This window comes from Schistocerca americana, chromosome X, assembly GCF_021461395.2.
Source record: "Schistocerca americana isolate TAMUIC-IGC-003095 chromosome X, iqSchAmer2.1, whole genome shotgun sequence".
Taxonomy (NCBI): Eukaryota; Metazoa; Arthropoda; class Insecta; order Orthoptera; family Acrididae; genus Schistocerca; species Schistocerca americana.
In genome coordinates this window covers 207,622,069-207,644,455 of record NC_060130.1, presented here as the reverse complement: position 1 = coordinate 207,644,455, position 22,387 = coordinate 207,622,069, and the positions used below count along the sequence as shown (strand labels likewise).

General features: G+C 38.3%; 1 protein-coding gene across 1 annotated transcript in view; it reads right to left on the bottom strand.

The window, feature by feature from the left end:
• The window catches only part of LOC124554720 (probable serine/threonine-protein kinase DDB_G0282963), a 140,551-nt gene extending 138,602 nt beyond the window's left edge, over nucleotides 1–1,949 (bottom strand). The window contains exon 1 of the mRNA XM_047128366.1: nucleotides 1,518–1,949. Within this exon, the coding sequence (XP_046984322.1) occupies nucleotides 1,518–1,858 (341 nt within the window). The 5' untranslated portion in view covers nucleotides 1,859–1,949. The remainder of the gene's footprint in view (nucleotides 1–1,517) is intronic.
• Between the last annotated feature and the right edge of the window lie 20,438 nt (nucleotides 1,950–22,387).

Genomic DNA, 22,387 nt, shown 5'->3' with positions numbered 1-22,387 from the left:
AAGGTGTTTTCAGGTTACCTGATGCCATTCAGTGACATTTTATACTCAATTACAAAACAATGTAAGGAAAGTTTATAAAAAGAAAAAAAGAAGAGGAGGAATAATATCTAGGTTTAAAGTTCAGACAATGACGTCATGAGAGACGTGACATGAGTTTAGCTTGCTGAGGGAAATCTGCACTATCCAAAACCATCTTGGTGCACATTGTACGCAACTTTGGGAAACAACTGACAACCTAAATCTGAGTGCTCAGATGATTTGAACCACCATGCACACAAATTTGAGTCCAATGTCTCTGCCTTGTACCACTATCCCCTTCACTAGAAAATTTAAACTTCAATTTCCTGTCCACAGCATATAACAGATAGAGTACTTTCACCATTACACAATGATGGGAAATAAAATAAGATGCAATTTATTGAGCAGAATCATACCAGTATTCAACAGATACAAGTTCAGTGCTATACAGTTACAGTGTTACTCCTTAGGACCCAAAATCTTTCATTTCCAATAAATGACGCAACACGAGCTTTCATTAACAACACTGTATAACAACAATATTATTCAGGAATGGCATGAAGTCATAAAGAAACAACATAATGCATTGCAGGACTGTTCTGAATATGTAAAAAATGACGTATTAGAACCAAGATATAGAACATAAATGCTTGAAAACTGCTACCTACTGGAAGGTAAGCAGCCTACAGTATCATCATCACAGATACGTTCGAATTTCACACACAGATCCTTGTGGGAAAGTAATTCACTGGACGAGAAAAGGAACCAGAAGAGCTAAATGTCAGAAAACAAATGGCTAGGATTATGACGAAGCACTAAAGAATCTAAAAGAAGGGTGGGTCCAAAATGATTATCGGAAATATTACAATTATTCACGCTTATTTTGTTACTTTTAACAAATAATGTACTAACACCACAGACAATACAATCACCATCAAAGTTTCTCTCGTGTTCTGATGTAAAATATTTAATCTCGAGGGAGATAAAAGGATGTGGAGAACAGAAACCAATTACAAAATTCAAATTTTTTAAACTCTACACTAAGCACCTGCATGATATAAAGCAATTACTGCACTGTACATACATTACAATACAAATTACGTTCCTTAAGAAACATACCAGGGATTATAAAGTTAAGAAAGAGTCTGCCAACACGTTCACATACTAAAAGTGAATAAAATTAAATGTAGTGGAGTCATAAATTTCTCTTAATGTGAATGTATTACAGGTGATTATTTAGTTTTGTGATTTTTCACAAGGCAGAGATTGTTTACAAACATAAATAATAAACAAATACCGATAATATTTACTAAATAAATAATATGTCACAAATAAATCTATCTGCAGGAAAAGTGCATTGGACTAATAAATTATGGATTCTTCATTTCTGTTTCAATCCACACTTTAAACAAACATGATAAAATTAAAAAGTAAACGAAAGGGATTAGCTTGCTAATAAGAAACATCGCCAAACCAAACAATGTCACTGAAATTCATACCTGATTGTGTCTTCTATGATTTCCTTTAACTTGAGAGTAGTACTGTCAAGGCCACTTGTGTTTAACGTATCACCAAAAGAGTTTGAACTATCTGGATGACTGTGTGAGATACCGTCACTACCATGATTATTACCATGGACACTGTTAGATATTCTGGCACAACTGTCATTTGACGTATCCCCGTTAGCTTCTGAATATCTGGCACTAGATCCACCGCTGCCTCCGATGACATATTGCGACCCAACTTCTTTTTGCTCCAGTTCGTTGTCAAGCTCACATTTGATGTCTCTAACGGCGTCATGATTTTCTGTGGCCATTATCTGTGTAGTTGGGCCATCCATTTTTCCAGTCAAGGTTTTTGATGACAAACTTTTCCAACACCCCACCGAGGCCAGCCAACCATTTTGTCATATCAATCAGCTGTGCAACTTGTTAGTGTTTGACTGGCATGAAGCTAGGCGGAAGATATTCCACAGCGTTAATCGCACTGTAGCATGGCTTTACTTTGAAGATGTTTTACCGTGGTTTCTGCCGAAAGTCTCGCTATTGGGAGTGAAACAGCAATCAAAATCTAAAAATTTTGACAATTTAAAATTATCCGTTCGAAACATCTAGTGATGGACTATTGTGCTATCATTCACTGACTAGAGACTTCAAAAGCTGTGACGTTTACTTGCTTTGGGAAATTAAAAAAAAACTATTATTTGTCCCAAATTTAAAACATAAATAATTGTCTTTAATGTGGATCCCAAAATGATAACCAATTACAAAACATTTTCGGTTACTGCTTTCGTTATGTCAAATTGCTGACTAGAAATCAAGGGAGTAACCGAGCTCAATGTTGAACTTAGTTGACGGGAAATCAGTCACCCCGGTTATATGTGGTTCCCAAAACCGGATTTCGTAAACCGATTTCGCAATACGACTTCTGAGTGGTCATGCACCTTGTTTACGTGGGTCTTCCAAAACCACTTCTCGGTGGACATGTAAACACTTCAAAATCGGTTCTGGAAACCCGCTTCTGGTCGCCGGTTTTCCAATTCTGCAATCGACTGTTGCTCCCATGTAAACGCAACCGGTTTTGAAACGTGCTTTAGCTGTCAGGTTTCATCTTATTTTTAGAAATTTTCGTCTGTTTACACCTCGTCTAGTTGAAGAGAAACAGCGATTGTGCTGACGACATCAGAAACTGTAACAGCTGTTTTTCAGGCGCCATATTTAAACGGGCAAGCAAATCCGCTTTGGACTTGAACATATAAACACGACAGCGAAAAACAGTTAGGGAATTCGTTTTCGTCTTTCGGAAGATGTGTCGCATGTAAGTGTAGTGAGTCAGTCAGTGAAAAGGTACCCAATAAATTCCTTAACATTGTCGTATATTATAGAGAGTCTATTTAAAAACGCAGATACGAAGTAGTAAAGTGGTCTCAAGTAGTAACTCGCTGACCGCTGGACACGGTCGCTGTAACTCGTAAGACCTGTAAATATCACGTGCAGTAACGTATGCGTTAGACTGCGGTCGGAGTGACTCGGACAACGGTCGTCAGAGGCCGTCGACAGAGGTAACACGATAACATCGGCCGACAGTTTGGTACAATGCTTCCGATCTCCTTCGACAGTTTTTGGCGGGATGGCTCCCACAACGCTTCTGTGTTTAGAGACGAATCCTGCATTTTGGGTTTTGTTCTTGGATCGACACAGAATGCATGTAAATGAGTTAAATCAGTCTTGGGAAGAACATGGCAAATACCATAAACTCTTCCTTCAGTTGCTAGAACACTCGGGAAAATTTTATGAGTATATGAGAATGAAGAGTGAAATATTCTCTTATGTACTAAAGATAATTCACGGGGATATTGAAAAGCAATCCAATTTCAGGAAATGCATTTCAGCAGAAGAGAGGCGAGCTTTAACCACACATTAACTCTTTTGACTCATACTATGTAATACTAAGTTCAAAGAATTGAAGTTGCTTGTATCTGAGAGCATCTAACATTAAGCCTGGTAAAATACTAATATGACCAGAATAGAATTATTCAACTGAATTTGCTCGCAAATCATCGGCAGCCTTAGATTTATGCAATCACTCAATTGATATTCCTCACTGAGTCACATCCAAGAAATGTGTGACATCGTATGAGCCAGAATTTTCTAGTTGATATAATGCAAGTACTGTTCCTGAATTTTGATGGTCCTCAGCATCACAAATACTGATGTATGTCAAGTGTTCTGAGCCTGACGGACTTTATGAGGTGGTGGTAGTGTGTGATGAACCATGAAATGAGTGTGGGTATAGTTGACATGTAGACAGATTTTCAATTAAGACCTGCTGGAATTTAACTCTGGTGATTAATTTCATGAGCTGTGGTATGGCATGTAAATGTAGCAATAAACTTATGAGAAGGAAATAGTCTTCATCACACTCTTCCACGTTTTATTCTTGGAACTCATAGCTTCTTAGCTTTCTCCAGTTCTATTAGATCATAAATTGGACCTGTTTTCTTTCGACACCTTTTCTCTACCCATTTTCATAGCTTTTCGGAAGTATTACCTTCATCCTGAGTTAAAGAGTGTGTTCCTTCGTGATCAGCTTGTTCTGAAAATGAATCCTGAAGTTGTGTTTCTTCATCGTACGATGCAACTTGTACATCTGTATCGCCAAACACTAAGTCTGATGTGTCGAATTTGCAGGGTTTTGGAACGTTAAGACGTTCCCGTCAATATGTATCTCTTAAATTCTGCCATTTTGCTTTCACGTTGGAAGCTAAAAACACACATATGATAAATCAGTTTCTATCGAACCGATCACACAAATATTCGTAGAATGATAACACAACAAAACGAGACAGATAAAGTGCAAATGGGTTATAAAAGTGTTGTGGCTTTACTGAGTTTGTGAGCAGATGTTGGTAAAGAATCAGTAAGGTTTGAGACAGCCAATGGGAGCACAGTACAACTGTATACTTTGCCAACATAACATTCACTGTATGCCTGCCTCTTCACCCATCTGCACTTTCACCTAAGATACATAGTCAAATAAATAAAATGTTGTTTCAGGTTTCTTTTTACAGGAATAGCTTTCAAATCATTGGCACGCTCATTCAGAGTGGGATGTAACACCATCGCCAGCATTGTTTATGAAATGTGTGAAGCCATCTGGGTAAAATTGCAAATTATGGAAGATTTTCGCAAAATTGCGAATGATTATGAGTGTTTGTGGAATTTTTCCAATTGTATAGACAGCACAGATGGCAAACACATTCGCATAAAAAGTTCTCCTAAATCGGTATCTATGTACTTTAATTACGAAAAGCACTTCTCTATTCACCCTCAAGGTACTGCAGACGCCAGGTACAGATTTATCACAGCAGATGTAGGTACATATGGGAGACAGGCGTGTCTTTGTAGATACTGCGTCTATCATTGCGTGGAAAGTAATTCATTAAATGTACCACCCAGTAAACTACTACCAGGAACAGAAGTTACTGTACCTCATGTACTGCTGGGTGATCAAGAACACTCCCTGAAGAAATATTTGATTAGACCATACCCCACTGGACACAATATGGATCACCAAAAGAAGATCTTCAGTTACCACCTGTTTAGGGCCAGACAAGCAGCTGAATGTGCGTTTGGTATCCTGACAAGCAAATGGAGGTGCCTTTAGATGGAGCTTCAGTTACAGCCTTTTAATGTTGATACTCTTGTAAAATGTGCTTGGCTACTACACAATATTGTCATTGATATGGAAGGTATAAGTAAGAGTGAGCCTCTGTCAGTGGACACCAACTCTAACATGTACAGGAAAGATAACGACTCTGACACATGCACAGAGCATTTTAATTGGTCTTCACGGAGAGCATAAAAAGTAAGTGAAGCATTTAAGCAATATTTCCTCAGTAGGGTTATAGCTCAATTCAGTTTAAATGGCTGTTACACATTTCTGAACAATATTATGTAAAAGGTTTGTATATGTATGTATCTAACAAATTTTTAAGTGTTATCTTAATATATTCAATTTCCGCTATTGTAGAAAATAATGAGGATTAATGGAGTCTATCTTCTAGCGAGAAGACAATTTACTTTGTTTTCACCTAAATAGATTTAACCTCTGTTGTGGCATCATCAGTGGGTCTTTATTTATAAGTTATGACAAAATATTGACGTATATAATTAACCAAGGACTCACAAACAGAATGTGCTACTCACAACAGTGATGAATTTTAGAACTGCACTAGCATAACATTTAGCCAGACACATGCACACTTTTTGGCAGACAAACATCACACTATATCCTGGAAACCACCAATACCAGTTCTCTAAATATCTCCTTGACAGACTAAACAGAGTCCCAATGAATAAATACAGCTACTTACAGGAACTAAACCAGCCAAAAGTCCCCGTAGAAAATGTCTACAACTGAGACATGTCATATAAACGAACAGAAAGAAAACACACAAGAGAAATGCAACAGTAACAAGCACACAGCAGAAAAGATCAAAGAAAGTATACCAAGATTGGGATGCCTCATATAACAGGAACACATGACACACACTGATATTTGATAACTAACTAATCCACTGGGTGTGAAACGTCCTGAGAAAACAAGGAATACAAGTGGCATGCGGAATAGACGACATATTACAGAGCAGATGGCTAGGGTGTGCTATTGGATCTCTCCCCCCCTCCCCTTCTAAATATCTTAGTTATGGTGATACACTGATATCTAGCATAGCCCAATGTCTAGGTTGGTAGGTGACAATCTGGTTATGTTTGGCAAAGAAAACGAACGTGAATTTCGAATAAAAGGCTTTGGTGACAGATTGACCTGTAGTGCATCCTGTGTAAGTTCATACCATGTTAAAGACACTTTCTCATATTTAAAACACTTTTCGTCACCAAACTTAAAACTACAAGATATATTCAGAATGTATACACCTTTGTTAGATAATGATATTTTGATGCATATTATATTGTACAAAAATGACGAAAAATGTAAAAAGGTGTCCACTACATAACTTTTACGAGAAAATCGCGAACAGTTGGTATAACTTCTAATAAATTCAGCAAAGCAGGCATATGTCAGTTTACTTGCAGTGACAGTCATTCAGAATACGTGACAGAGATGCGTAACTTTTATAGTTACAGCCCTGATACGCTGAAGAACATGACCCACGTTTGCAAACCACTTCATATAACAGAATCACCAGCCTACTTCATTAGAAACACCAGTGAGTAACAATAAAAATTCGTATACAGCTAAAATGGCCACAAAATACCTCCAAAATAGATCCATGACGGTAACTGTAAACATACGTTACGCCACCGTTCTCACTTGAACATTTAATTTCTTATGCTCATAATTTAGGCCTATATTTTTCGATAGTAGCATTAACAATACGTACACAGATAAAATGGCCACCTATCACAGCCCAAAAGATTGTTCATTTACTAGAAACAACTTGTACTAATTATTTTTTGAAGCTATAATTTACGCCTAAAATTTCCGATTAAGATTTTGCTTACTTGTTGTTTCAAATAAAACTGTAATTTCAGTCCACAGATTCCTGGATAAAACCCGATTATGATATTTTTCATCCTCAGGGATCCACAAACTCCTTCTTTCTTGAACAATACTCATTAGTTCCTCATAGTCTATGATTTGTGTGTGTGAACGTCGGCCAATTCTACCGAAGAAAAAAAAACTGATTTGAATTTCACTGATTGTCGTCCGAAATCGGTACGTTAGGGCGTTGAGATCAGCTGCATTGTGACTGCTCACGTACTGGGATACTAACACAGTCTAACATAACAGTCGCGACACTTCGCCTCGATTTTGTTGCCTACAGCGCCAGCAGCGCCCCAAGCGGCTGGTAGGTTGAACTGTGAGTTCGGCGCGATCGTGAAAGCGAATAGTGATTGATTATTTTGATTTATACAATGGTTTATACCATCGGGAGCGTTTGTAGCGCAATAAATTGCAGCAACAACAGGAAGAATACACCACAGCTGTCTATTTTTAGGCTTCCTAAGGATCCTGAGAGGTATATACCATCATGTTACTAAACTATATCGTCAGGATTCACTTGCAAACTGTATGTGTATAAATGATGAATGTGTCGTTTTAGGAGCAGAAAATGGCTTGTTAATAGCAGACGAGAAGACCTTATGAAGAAAGACCCAGCTTGTTGTTGTTGTTGTTGTGGTCTTCAGTCCTGATACTGGTTTGATGCAGCTCTCCATGCTACTCTATCCTGTGCAAGCTTCTTCATCTCCCAGTACCTACTGCAACCTACATCCTTCTGAATCTGCTTAGTGTATTGATCTCTTGGTCTCCCTCTACGATTTTTACCCTCCACGCTGCCCTCCAATGCTAAATTTGTGATCCCTTGATGCCTCAAAACATGTCCTACCAACCGATCCCTTCTTCTAGTCAAGTTGTGCCACAAACTTCTCTTCTCCCCAATCCTATTCAATACCTCCTCATTAGTTACGTGATCTGCCCACCTTATCTTCAGCATTCTTCTGTAGCACCAAATTTCGAAAGCTTCTATTCTCTTCTTGTCCAAACTGGTTATCGTCCATGTTTCACTTCCATACATGGCTACACTCCATACAAATACTTTCAGAAACGACTTCCTGACACTTACATCTATACTCGATGTTAACAAATTTCTCTTCTTCAGAAACGATTTCCTTGCCATTGCCAGTCTACATTTTATATCCTCTCTACTTCGACCATCATCAGTTATTTTACTCCCTAAAGAGCAAAACTCATTTACTACTTTAAGTGTCTCATTTCCTAATCTAATCCCCTCAGCATCACCCGATTTAATTTGACTACATTCCATTATCCTCGTTTTGCTTTTGTTGATGTTCATCTTATACCCTCCTTTCAAGACACTGTCCATTCCGTTCAACTGCTCTTCCAAGTCCTTTGCTGTCTCTGACAGAATTATAATGTCATTGGCGAACCTCAAAGTTATTATTTCTTCTCCGTGGATTTTAATACCTACTCCGAATTTTTCTTTTGTTTCCTTTACTGCTTGCTCAATATACAGATTGAATAACATCAGGGAGAGGCTACAACCCTGTCTCACTCCCTTCCCAACCACTGCTTCCCTTTCATGTCCCTCGACTCTTATAACTGCCATCTGGTTCCGGTACAAATTGTAAATAGCCTTCCACTCCCTGTATTTTACCCCTGCCACCTTCAGAATTTGAAAGAGAGAATTCCAGTTAACATTGTCAAAAGCTTTCTCTAAGTCTACAAATGCTAGAAACGTACGTTTGCCTTTTCTTAATCTTTCTTCTAAGATAAGTCGTAAGGTTAGTATTGCCTCACGTGTTCCAACATTTCTACGGAATCCAAACTGATCCTCCCCGAGGTCCGCTTCTACCAGTTTTTCCATTCGTCTGTAAAGAATTCGCGTTAGTATTTTGCAGCTGTGACTTATTAAACTGATAGTTCTGTAATTTTCACATCTGTCAACACCTGCTTTCTTTGGGATTGGAATTATTATATTCTTCTTGAAGTTTACCTGCATAATAATATTAGGTTTTGTCCGCTACATTTCGAAGAAAACCAGTTCATGAACGCAGACAATAAAAAACTCGTGTGGAATGCAGTACCCACACTGTTTGACATTCCAAATAAGGCACCTCAGCTGACGATGAAGAGGAAACTGCCACAAAGATTCGACAATCCATCTAAAGCTGTAAAACAGTCCTATGACACAGAAGCAGCCAGTTCAACTCTCCATGTCTCAGTGCCAAATTCGTGCGAATCGTCAACACAGACATGCTTCGACGATGAAGTGGTTAGATTAAGTGCAGTTATTCGTGTCTTACAAAAGCGTGTAAAGTGTCAGAATGTGCAGATCGAGCGAAACTATTACGGGACAAGGAAAGTGCCAACAGACAGATTGTTTGAAAATTATTCAAATATTTGGTTTTTCGTGAAATGTAATGTAACCAGCTCATTATAATGTTTTCAGCATATTTCTGCCACTATTTGGCAGTTGCTTTACCCACTTTGAATAATATAAAGATTAAGGTCGTACTTGCGGCAACAGGCAACAGTGACACACACAGTAGGCCTACAGAACGATAAACGAGATGTCGATCGCTTTTGCATGTAGAGGTACATGTCTGTGCTTCTTACATGGGAATCTGTGTGTTTATATTCTTTTGATATCAACGTGGTAAGCTGCAATTCTGTCCAATGTGACAAGTGTTTCTTCACGAACGTGTTGTAGCTTGCCACTCTATTAATGGTTTTTGTCCATACTTGTGCTTATTGTAGAAGAAACATATATGCCTTCCGATACGAAACAAACTCTTGGAGGCAAGAAAATAACTCGAATAATTCGGAAATTACGTAGGAAATGGATGTAAACAAACATTATGCTTACAAAGCGTCTGACGTTCACCTTACCTGCCGCTTGGAGCGCTAGTGTCGCTCCATCTGTCAAACGGCAACAACTTTTACAGCAGTGAGTGTCGCGACTGTTATGTTAGACTGTGATACTAATTTGAAACCATCGGCCGTCTTCGGTCGATGTCGATCGTCGTGGGAATCCACCGAAGTCCGAGCCACTCTGACCTCACCCTTCTTAGTCATGCCGTGGCCATGGGAGCGTGCGTTTCGTTGTTTATCTATGTGGTTATGTTAATCAGTTAGCTTGTATCATGTTCTATAGTTTGTTTTGTACAATCCTTTTCAGTTTGTTTTCAGATCTCAGACATTTTATGTCCATCGGTAAGTTATCAAAAATTTTAGTTGCAGCGTTGTGCACCCTTTTTTGTGCTACAGGCAACCGTAATACGGAGTAATGAATGTCGTTCTTCCTTCTGACATCGTAGCTATGTATATCACTGTTCCTTTTGAAAGACAGTGGATTATTTAGAACAAACTTAATGAGGGAATGACTATGCTGTGAAACAGTAGTCAGAATGCCCAACTCTTTGAACAGGTATCTACAAGATGATCATACACCACAGAAACACCATATATAATTCTTACAGCACATTTCTTAGCAATGAAGACTTGCTTTTTAAAGATTAGTTAGGCCAGAACATTATTCCATATGGCATTATTTAATGAAAATAAGAAAAATATGTCATCTTACTGATTTGTCTCTTCCCAAGACTTGCAATGCATCTGAATGCTAAGTTTAAATTCTTATCAATATGGACACCAAAAAATTTTGAAGTTTTCACCCTATTTATTATTTTGTGACCATGTGTTACACTTATCATTGGCGTACTGCCCTTAGGTGTGCAGAACTGAATTTGTTGTCTTTTTAAAATTGCGAGTGGAACCATTCACAGAAAACAAGTCAATGTAATTTTTAAGAAAATTGTTTATCATTTCTTCTATTTCTATATGAATACTAATGCTGTCTGCAAAAAGAACTAATTTTGCTTGATGCACATTATGCAGAAGATTGTTTACATATATAGGGAACAATAGTGGATCTGAGACTAGGTCTGGGTGAATCTCAAATGCGATTTCTCCTCAGTCAGAACAACGTCTCTGGACTATATTGGCTGAATTACTGGGAACAACTTTCTGTATTTCTTTGATTAGATATGAAATTTTCCATTGGTTGGCTGTACCATCAATTCCATAAAACTTAAATTTATCTATGAGAAAAAGTGATTCACCCAGTGAAATGCGTTAGATAGCTCACAGAAAATAGCAACCAGCGCTATTTTATTACTCATGGCTTGTAAAATTTCATAATTGAACATGTAACCCTTGGAAAATGATGTCAGCAGTGAAACAGGCTAGTAGTTACTGACATTTCTTTTATCACCTTCCTTAAGAGGGGTTTAACAACGGCATATTTCAGTCTCTCTGGCAAAATGCCTTCAGTTAGTGATGCATTACACATTTTTGATAAGTTTGGGCTTATTATAAGGGAACGAATCTTCAGTACTCTATCAGAAACACCATTAAACCAGATAAGTTTTTGTTTTTGAGGGAATGTAAAATTTTCTTAACATCAGGAGAAGTTGGTGATACATTCATATGACTGAATTTTATGAGAGTTACTTTTTCGACATACTGCTATGATTTTTCTCTTGAACTGTTTGTCCCTATGCTTTCTACTATATTTAAGAAATGATTATTAAATACATTTGTTACCGATGACTCATCATTCATAGCCCTTCCATTCAGTTCAGTGATGATGTTATCCTCTTCTGTGCCTGGTTGTCCTATCTCTTGTTTTGCTACATTTCATATACCTTTAAGGCTATTGTCAAAAGTATTGATATCTGGCATTATGGCTATGTTCCTTGATTTTTTAATAACCTTTTGTAATAAGTTTGAGTAGTTTTTGTAGTGTGCAGCTAGTGCAGGATCTCTACCTTTTCCCTTCACAAGATACTTTAATCCCCTTAGAGACCCATGGTTTTTTATTTGGCTGTTTAGTGTCCTTTCTAATTGTATTATACGGAAAGCTATTTTCGAATAATAATATGAATTTATCATGGAACAGATTAAATTTTGTGTTAGCATTTGGTTCATTATAAATTTCATTGAGGTCATCACTCTTAAAGACATTTATCTTGGAGTCATTAATTGCTCTAACTGACTTCCACTGAAGAGTATCCATACTGTAAGATACCATGTTATTCATCCTTACTAACTGTCCACCGTAATCAGTGAGAGCATTTATTACTGGGTAAACAGTTATTTTCTTGCTCTGAGTATTACCGAAGAAAACATTATCAGTTAGAGTCCTACTGTCTTTAATCACTAACATTCGGAAGTTAATTTGAAAATTTTCCAATGGGGACCTATATACAGTTACAATTAAAAGTGAACTATTTTTCAGTATTAATTCACAAGCGCAAACTTCTATGTGCTGATCACTACAAAATCTACTTGTCTCGATGTTTTAAACTTGTGTCCGGTCTTAACATATGCAAGGTAACTCCGTTTCTCATATTAGTTCTGCATGAGTAAGCTGCCAGAGTGTAAACATTTATAATGTGTTATTTATGTAACCCTGTTATTATGTGGTGCTCTGACAGGCACAGGATGTTCTCGATTCCAGGCCTCTCTAAATTTTCCAAACAGACAAGAAGTTTTTCTACCTTATTACTCAATCTGCATCTGTAAAAGGCAATGTCACAACTGACTGACTCACAGACTCATTATTACCCGGACCAAACCAGTAGGTATAAGAATTTGAGATTTGTAGAGGGTATTGCTCTTATACTGTGGGCACCGTTTAAGAAGGAATTTTTCGAAATTGCACACATAAGGGTGTGAAAGAGGGATTGAAAGGGTTTTGAAAATTGTCCCTATTAATGCAATTTTGAAGCTAGAGGTACGTAAGTTGATATTTGGTTCCTATGTCAGAAATAAAGAAATATGTGTTTCAGTGTTTTTGATAATTCAGCCCCCAAGGGGGTGAAGTAGGGGCTGATAGTTTTTTATAGAAATATTTCACTATGAAAACATTTTCGAAGGTAAATTATGAGTTTGTATTTAGCCTCTCAGTTATAAATGAAATATAATGTGATTCAGTGTTTTGGAAAATTCAGCCTCTAAGGAGGTGAAATAGGGCCTGGCTGATTCATTAACTCATCATTGCCTAGGCCTAACCACTAAGGACACAAAGTTGAAATTGGGAGAGGGTGTTGATTTTATACCGTCAGCATCCCTCAGTAAGGAATTGTTCAAAATTCCATCCCTAAGGTGATGAAATAGGGGATGAAAGGTTTCTTGAAAAATATGTCGCTATTAAGGCAATTTTGAAGCTAGAACTACAAAAATTGGTATTTGGATTCTCTGTCAGCAATTAAAGTTTGTGCTTCAGCAATTTTAGAAATTCAGCCACTGAGGTGTACATTTGTGAGTTATAGTGTTTCTGGAAAATAAATCATTACTAAAATCCTAATAAGGCATTTTAAAGTTACATCTATACAAATTGATATTTGACTTCTTTCTTACAAATAAAAAAGGTGTGTTTGAGTGTTTTTGGAAATTCAACTCCCAAGGGGATGAAAATTTTTATGAAAATATTTCATTATACAAAAACATTTTTAAAGCTAAATCTATGCAAATATTAGTTGACTTCTAAATAATTATGTGTTAGCGGACGAAAGTTTCTATGGAAATATCACCACAAGAAGTCAAAATGTAAGAATAACTAAGACTCGAACTCTAGCTGCCATAACAGCATTCGTCAGAAGTAAATTATGAAAACACCATGTTTCTATGGCCTCAATTAGCATGCAAAATTTAGAAGATGTTGTAATTTATGGACAACATAAAAATTCGATTAAATAAGAATAAAAAAGTCTGTGCAGATCATACAGTCAATGCAAGGAAACAGTGGGCACTAAACTAGTCCTCTAATATTTTGATGAAACAAGCTAACCTTACTCTCCTGTGCTTTCTTTAGCATTTTGTGGGCCTGTTTTGTTATTTTGCCTTCTTTTAAAATAGGGTTCCTGAATCCTGATTCTTATATAAAAAAAGGTACCTCTCTGACACCAAGAACCATAGGGATCTCACTTTGTGTGGTGCTCCTCCCCCATACATTATCTGCAAGAAGCTCAACCAACCTACCATTCCCTTTCCTATTCAGGTGTAGGCCATGTCTAGTATATCTTCCAACTGCAGCAACAGGCACTACATTCACATGAGAATTCATTTCAGTCAGCAGCAGTCTGCTCAACTCGGTGTTCACACAGCTCACAGCAGCGTTCGCCAAGGGCTGGTTATAGCGTTGCAGGACCTCCACAAAACTCACATTTGTGTGTGTAGTTGCTACTCCTATTTCATTCACGTCACCCCTAATGCTGTAATTACTGGCCTTAGCCATGCTTTTCTGTGCCCCACCTACTACAATAACCTGATCCTCTTTGCCAAAACTCTTTGCACAAATTCCCTGTGTCGTCTGTCACGTGGCTAACTCTAGCACTTCGCTTCACAATACTTGTGACCTGGTACCCTACAACCCTGTCCCTAACTTGTCCTGTACCATCTGGCATATACTGCTACGACATAGCAGAAACATTCTTTGTGTGTGTAAAACTTCGAGGCCCATTGAAAGTGAGAAATAAATAACCTGTGTAAATATTAATCATTGTCTACCTGAGTTAAAGATCTCATTATATTAAAATGATATTGTGTTTGCATGTGACAACAATAAAATATTTATTTGATTAGGAATGTAAGGTATTTTGATGTTTTTAGTGCAAGTTTTAACAAAAAATTATAATGACCTATGTAGCTGCAGCATAAACCAAGTATTTTAACTCATATCTGCTATATAGAAATAACGTTTACGAAAGTTTCCACAAAATGTCGATTTATTTGAACTTCTAATTTGTGTCCCATATTTTGATATTGGAACCCTGGCTATAGTGAAATAAGGGTACAAACCAATTAAAAGACTCCTATGAAGGAAATAATTTATTAATATCTACACAAAGACACTGTCCATAAACTTCAGTTTGTAGGGTTAATAAGCAACATGTGTATGCTAACAACATGTGCATGCTGACAAACTTTGGCAGAATTTCACTGTATTCAGAACAAAAATTTTTATCATTTGGTTTCATATCTATTTCAAATGGCAGACAAATGTATGTAAAACAAACACAATACTGAAAAAGGTTACAGATTACGTTAATTTTCTTATAAATTATGTTTTCACTTTGTTAGAGTTGCTTGCAATGTCCAACTTCATAGCTTTCGTTAGTATGCCATTCTATTATGGGGTAACACACCAGTTAGTGCAGGGCTGTAAGTGCGCTGTGTTATGCTCGACACATCTATTCCTCCTTTCAAAAATGTTTGATACAACCACTCTCCTGCATTTAAAGTCTAGAAAATTGTAAATTAATGAGACGAGAGTGAAAAGAACTTAAAAAAGTCTTGAATATCCATGAATGTAACAAGACAAAAAAGCAAATTCAGCTTTTAAGACTTCTACCACAAACTCTGTTACCCAAATTGACTAACATTCTCCATATAAAATGAAAATTATTCCTTCTTGCTGTTTAAGGGAATCGTTAGTACACTCCTATTAGATTAGCAGAATTTTCAAAAAATTTTAAATGCACGAAACTTGAAGCAAGAAAGTCCATAAACTATTGCTGCAACTAAATTTTGCCTTGTCTTTGTCTTTTACATGTGGTACTCAGAAGCTTGCAAATATTAAATATCTATACGGGGTATAATGAGTATAAGTGTAGACATTTCTGACAGTGACTGAGGATGATGTCCTGACAGGATGATAGGACACCTGTTAAGACATCAGAGAATAACTTCCAGTGTACTAGACGGAGTTGCAGAGGGTAAAAAGTATAGGGGGAGACAGAGATTGGAATATATGCAGCAAGTAATTGAGGAGATAGGTTGCAAGTGCTACTTCAATATGAAAAGGTTGGCACGGGAGAGGAATTCGTGGCACTACAAGCCAAACCAGTAAAAAGGTTGATGACTAAAAAAAAGAGAGGGGACTCAGGCGTGACTGGGAATTTAGACTGAAAAGGGAGGTGTGCTAATATAGTCCAAGCAGTAATGCAAAGCCACTGTGACTGGGTGGCGTATTGGTTAGCACATCTGCCCCAGCCTTGATACAAATTTTCATTCATCACTTCAGTTTGCACACACACACACACACACACACACACACACACACACACAGATATATATATATATATATATATATATATATATATATATATATATATATATATATATATATATATATATATATATATACAGGGTTATTACAAATGATTGAAGCGATTTCACAGCTCTACAATAACTTTATTATTTGAGATATTTTCACAATACTTTGCACACACATACAAAAACTCAAAAAGTTTTTTTAGGCATTCACAAATGTTCGATATGTGCCCCTTTAGTGATTCAGCAGACATCAAGCCGATAATCAAGTTCCTCCCACACTCGGCGCAGCATGTCCCCATCAATGAGTTCGAAAGCATCGTTGATGCGAGCTCGCAGTTCTGGCACGTTTCTTGGTAGAGGAGGTTTAAACACTGAATCTTTCACATAACCCCACAGAAAGAAATCTCAAGGGGTTAAGTCGGGAGAGCGTGGAGGCCATGACACGAATTGCTGATCATGATCTCCACCACGACCGATCCATCGGTTTTCCAATCTCCTGTTTAAGAAATGCCAAACATCATGATGGAAGTGCGGTGGAGCACCATCCTGTTGAAAGATGAAGTCAGTGCTGTCGGTCTCCAGTTGTGGCATGAGCCAATTTTCCAGCATGTCCACATACACGTGTCCTGTAACGTTTTTTTCGCAGAAGAAAAAGGGGCCATAAACTTTAAACTGTGAGATTGCACAAAACTCGTTAACTTTTGGTGAATTGCAAATTTGCTGCACGAATGCGTGAGGATTCTCTACCGCCCAGATTCGCACATTGTGTCTGTTCACTTCACCATTACGAAAAAATGTTGCTTCATCACTGAAATCAAGTTTCGCACTGAACGCATCCTCTTCCATGAGCTGTTGCAACCGCGCCGAAAATTCAAAAGTCATCGGGTGTCAGGGCTTGTAGCAATTGTAAAGCTTCTGCTTTAGCCTTTTCCGTAAGATTTTCCAAACCTTCGGCTGTGGTACGTTTAGCTCCCTGCTTGCTTTATTCGTCGACTTCCGCGGGCTACGCGTGAAACTTGCCCGCACGCGTTCAACCGTTTCTTCGCTCACTGCAGGCCGACCCGTTGATTTCCCCTTACAGAGGCATCCAGAAGCTTTAAACTGCGCATACCATCGCCGAATGGAGTTAGCAGTTGGTGGATCTTTGTTGAACTTCGTCCTGAAGTGTCGTTACACTGTTATGACTGACTGATGTGAGTGCATTTCAAGCACGACATATACTTTCTCGGCTCTTGTCGCCATTTTGTCTCACTGCGCTCTCGAGCGCTCTGGCGGCAGAAACCTGAAGCGCGGCTTCAGCCGAACAAAACTTTATGAGTTTTTCTACGTATCTGTAGTGTGTCGTGACGATATGTCAATGAATGGAGCTACAGTGAATTTATGAAATCGCTTCAATCATTTGTAATAGCCCTGTATATATATATATATATATATATATATATATATATATATATATATATATATATATATATATATTTCTGGCATCATATAGCTTCATTTGACATTTACCTACAGTGTATAGTGTTTCATATTGGTTAATGTGACTGTTATTTTTTCCAGTAATATAACTTACTTACTTACCCTCATGCAAAGAAGACCTACGGTACCGAACATCCCTAGGAGGGAAATGGCAGACATAATAGAACTAAGAGAAAATCCAGTTATCGTCATCGCATCAGAAGACAAAGATAGGATAACTGTGGTACTATCTCACCAGGATTACACTGAGATAATGCGGGTCCTGATACATGACAGAGGAAAGCAGTAGCCATGATGAGTCCACTTTCAACAATTGTTGCCAACATGTCCTGTATATGGAACATTTCGAGGAAGAAGCCCGGGAATCAGTCCAGTGGAGGCATACTTATTTCTTTCCGTATGCAGACCACAACGTCGTCATATGGCCGCATGGAAGACACAAGCTAAATAACCTCTTTATACGCCTCAGTACTATACAGCAGAACATTAGTTTTACAGTGGAAGTCCAAGTGGCTGGATTGCTCCTTTTTCCGGATATCCTCGTAAAAAGAAGAACAGACGGCACATAGCGACACAGCGTATGTTGGAGAAGATGCACACCGACTGACAGGGTGTCCCAATAATGTTGCGACAAACTCTGAGGGGTTGTAGATGTTGTCTTGAGGAACAAATCAAGGATAGGAACCCGTCTCCAGAAATGTCATCCAACGACACTACCCAACATTGAGATTGTAGGTGACGGAGCCTGCCACAAGGCAACTGCTTTTGCAGCAAACGTGTATTCCGTAAAACACTGAATTTTCTGCAGGGTTCTAGGAGAAAAATAAACTGCATGTGGAAACCTGTGTTTGAAACTGTTATCCACCAAGGCAACAGTGCATCACACTTATAGGAGACAAGGCCTTTCTACGCAACAGCTAGCTCCATCTTCTCCATTGGCGATCGTGGCAATAACTCGCGTTCACAGAATAACAAACAACATTGCGTCAGCGTGCAAAGACGCGATTGGTGCCGAAGTGATGGCATAGTTCCAGGCGCCGGCGTCTATATCTTCGACGCTCTGTAGCGTCGTTGGATGACGTTTCCAGACACGGGCTCCTATTCTAAATTTGTTCCTCATGAAACCCTCTACAAACCCTCGAAGTACATTGTAATATTTCTGGGATACCCTGTGTAAAGAAGAAGAAAGAAAAGATTAACCAAAAACATCTGGGCTCTTGTGCCTGCAACACATACTAATAATTGATCGATACTACTGTACAAAGATTTTATAGAACACTTTCAGTACTTCTACGAGACCGTGCTATGAGAGGAGGACTAAGTTTCTGAGTGCTAAAAATTCATCTTCCAGATGTACAAGTTAAGCCCGCATCTCGTGGTCGTGCGGTAGCGTTCTCGCTTCCCACGCCCGGGTTCCCGGGTTCGATTCCCGGCGGGGTCAGGGATTTTCTCTGCCTCGTGATGGCTGGGTGTTGTGTGATGTCCTTAGGTTAGTTAGGTTTAAGTAGTTCTAAATTCTAGGGGACTGATGACCATAGATGTTAAGTCCCATAGTGCTCAGAGCCATTTGAACCATTTTTGATGTACAAGTTAATGTAGCAGTGACTATGCCTGTCGCTCATCACGTGAGGTATGATTAGAAACATGAATACAAGATTGTCGCGGGCTGGAAGGCCCATCGTATTTTACAAGTATACATCGATCAATGAATGGCACTTGTTTTTTCGTTCTGTCAATGACGGAGCGGAGGAAGCATGGAGAAGTATATCAAGCGTCTTCTTTTCGAAGACTCCATCCTGTCATTTCATTTAATCGATATTAGAAAACCACACAGACTCTAAATCTATATAGCTGGACGGGGATTTATCAGGTGTACAAGGATGAAATGTGGATATTTTGTCTAAAAAACATATTAAATTTAGAAGAGTGATAAACAATGCTTTATTCAAAGTATGATCCATAATTTGTTATACATTTTTCCCATCTTTGGGGCCATTTGTGAATACCACGCCAGTAAAAATTGTCCCCTTTTGCTGCGAACCATTCATCGAGCCATTTTTTCACACCTTCGTACGAACCACATCGCTGCTAAGCAAGTGTGTGACCCATCGATGCAAACAAGTCTTAATCAGAAGGAACCAAATCTGGTGAGTAAGACGCGTGGGGTCGAACTTCCCAGCCAAGTGCTTCCAACTTGTCACGAACGGGTTTTGCCATCTATGAAGGAGCATTATCACGAAGAAAAATGACTTTGTTTTGTCTCTTTCGTTATTGTGGCATTTTTTGAAGCAGCGAGTGGTTAAAATGGGTCAATTGTTGTTGACAATATTTAGTATTAACCATTTCCTCTGGTTTTAACAGCTGATAATGGACCGAGACCCTCTGATCCCACCAAACACAGAGCATCGTCTTTCTGCCAAAGCGATTCGGTCTTTCGGTCGATGTGGATGGTGTGCCTTGGTCTAACCATGATTTTTTGAGCTCGGGATTCTCAAAATAAATCCATTTCTTATCCCCTGTAACTATATGATGCAAAAATGACTTCCTTTTGTACCGAGCGAACAAAATCTCACATGCGTTTTTGTGCATTTCCATTTGCCTGTCGTTCAACTCATGTGGTATCCATGAACCGGTTTTCTGAATCTTTCCCATCTCTCGTAGCCAATTGGAAACAGCTTTTTGACTGACGCCCAATTGCTCAGCGAGTTGTTTTTGGGTTTGTGAATCATCTTCGTTCAACAATGTTTCCAGTTCCACATCTTAGTTTTTTTGGTAGTTTCTTACGTTCCTTATTTGCAACATCGAAGTCACCATTTTTGAAAATCCGAAACCATCATTCATACATATCTTGCGATTGAGAGTATTCACCATAAACTTTTCGAAGTAATCCGTATGATTCAGCTGCAATTTTCTTCAAATGAAAACAAAAATTAATGCTGGCCTCGAATGCTCTTTGTTCGGCATAAATTTCGACATATTGAACACAACAACACAACACTATGCACAGGCTTTTCCAATTTACCACTCATGTGCATCTGACATGTATTGATGACACAACAACATGGCGCAGTGTCAAATATTTATAGCACAAACTGCATACTTTACACTGGGTAATCTCCAGCTCCGTAGCATGTGAGTCCGCTGGCGCCAAGCCACCACCTCGTTCGACTATCGGAATAAGAGAGTAGATACGGAAACTGCAGTCATGACCAGATAGTATTAATTTGTTGTAAGGCTACTGATATCGTCCTGTAATTTGAGATAAAAGTTATGTTTAAACAGTAAATATTTAACTGTAAAATCCAAAATGGATTTGTACTAGGTTCATCATGTAAAAACTAGCATATTATCATCTTGAATGAAATAATATAAGTATTAATTTACCACCCATGTGGAGTTTGCTGGTCTCCCATTGGGCACCTCCCCAGATGGAGAATAGGGTAATGCTCACCAGATATGGTGGGTACCGGGGAAATAAAATACCTGGGGGGGGGGGACCAAAACTAGCAACTGCTGCCTTGTAGTATGATATTGGCTTATCAAAGGCTAAAGGAAGAAAACCTTGAGTAAAAATTACCTGGTCCCCGAGTTGGGGGTTGTGCAGTGGGCTAGCTCCTCACTCACATAAAAACATAAAAATGGTAAAAAACCTAATAATATGCCTCAGAAAAATTGGAACTTTGGACGACAGACGGGCGATGAGAAACGTAAAATGATGTTTGGATGCTTTAATGTGCAAGGTATTTCCACTAAAATAAATTTACTACCTGCAGACATGTTCAACATGGATGTTGTCATACTCTCTGAAACAAAGAAGAAAAACCAAGGAGAAGAAGAACAGGATAATTATGTACATATCAGGAGTGGGGTATCAAAAGTAGTAAGAGCCAAAGCAGGAGTCTCCATTATGATAAAGAAATCAGGGAAAGAAAAGAATCACAAATTGGACATTCATCAATCAACGTATTATAACTGTTGAAATTACATTATTTGCTAGGAAAGTTGTGATTATTGGCGTATATGCACCCACGAACGACACAAAAGATGAGGAGAAAGATACATTCTGGGCCACCCTCAGGGACACTATTGAAAAAATCCCAAGAAGAAAGGAACTGATTGTCATGGGTGATATGAATGGAAGGGTAGGAATTAGAGAATTCTGTAGAATAGTAGGAACACATGGAGAGGACGAATATAATGACAATGGGGAACGACTGATTGCAATTTGTGAACAATTTGATTTAAAATTTACGAACACATTTTTCAAACATAAGGACATTCATAAATATACTTGGCAACAGAACCCTAAAGATATTCGTTCTATAATAGATTATATTATCATTAGGGAAACAAGTAGTTTCAAGGCAGTAGATGTCAGATCTTATAGAGGAGCCCATTGTGGATCAGACCACTATCTAGTAAAAATGAAGTCTTTTTGGCCATGGAAGAAGGCAAGGAATGATACAAGTAACATAAATAAAACGAACCAGACTGAGAAAGATGAAAATTTAGCTTTTAATACTGACAGCCTACAAGACGAAAGTATCAGAACACTCTTTGCAGCCAGGATGGAAAGGAAACTGGTTGAATCATTTGAAGGGAGTACAGAGGAAATATATGACTATATAAAAACCAATGTGAAAATCATAGCAACAGAGGTGTTGGGTAAAAAAGATAGCAACCACAACCGTGCAGCAGAGTGGTGGTCAGAGGAAGTAGAGGT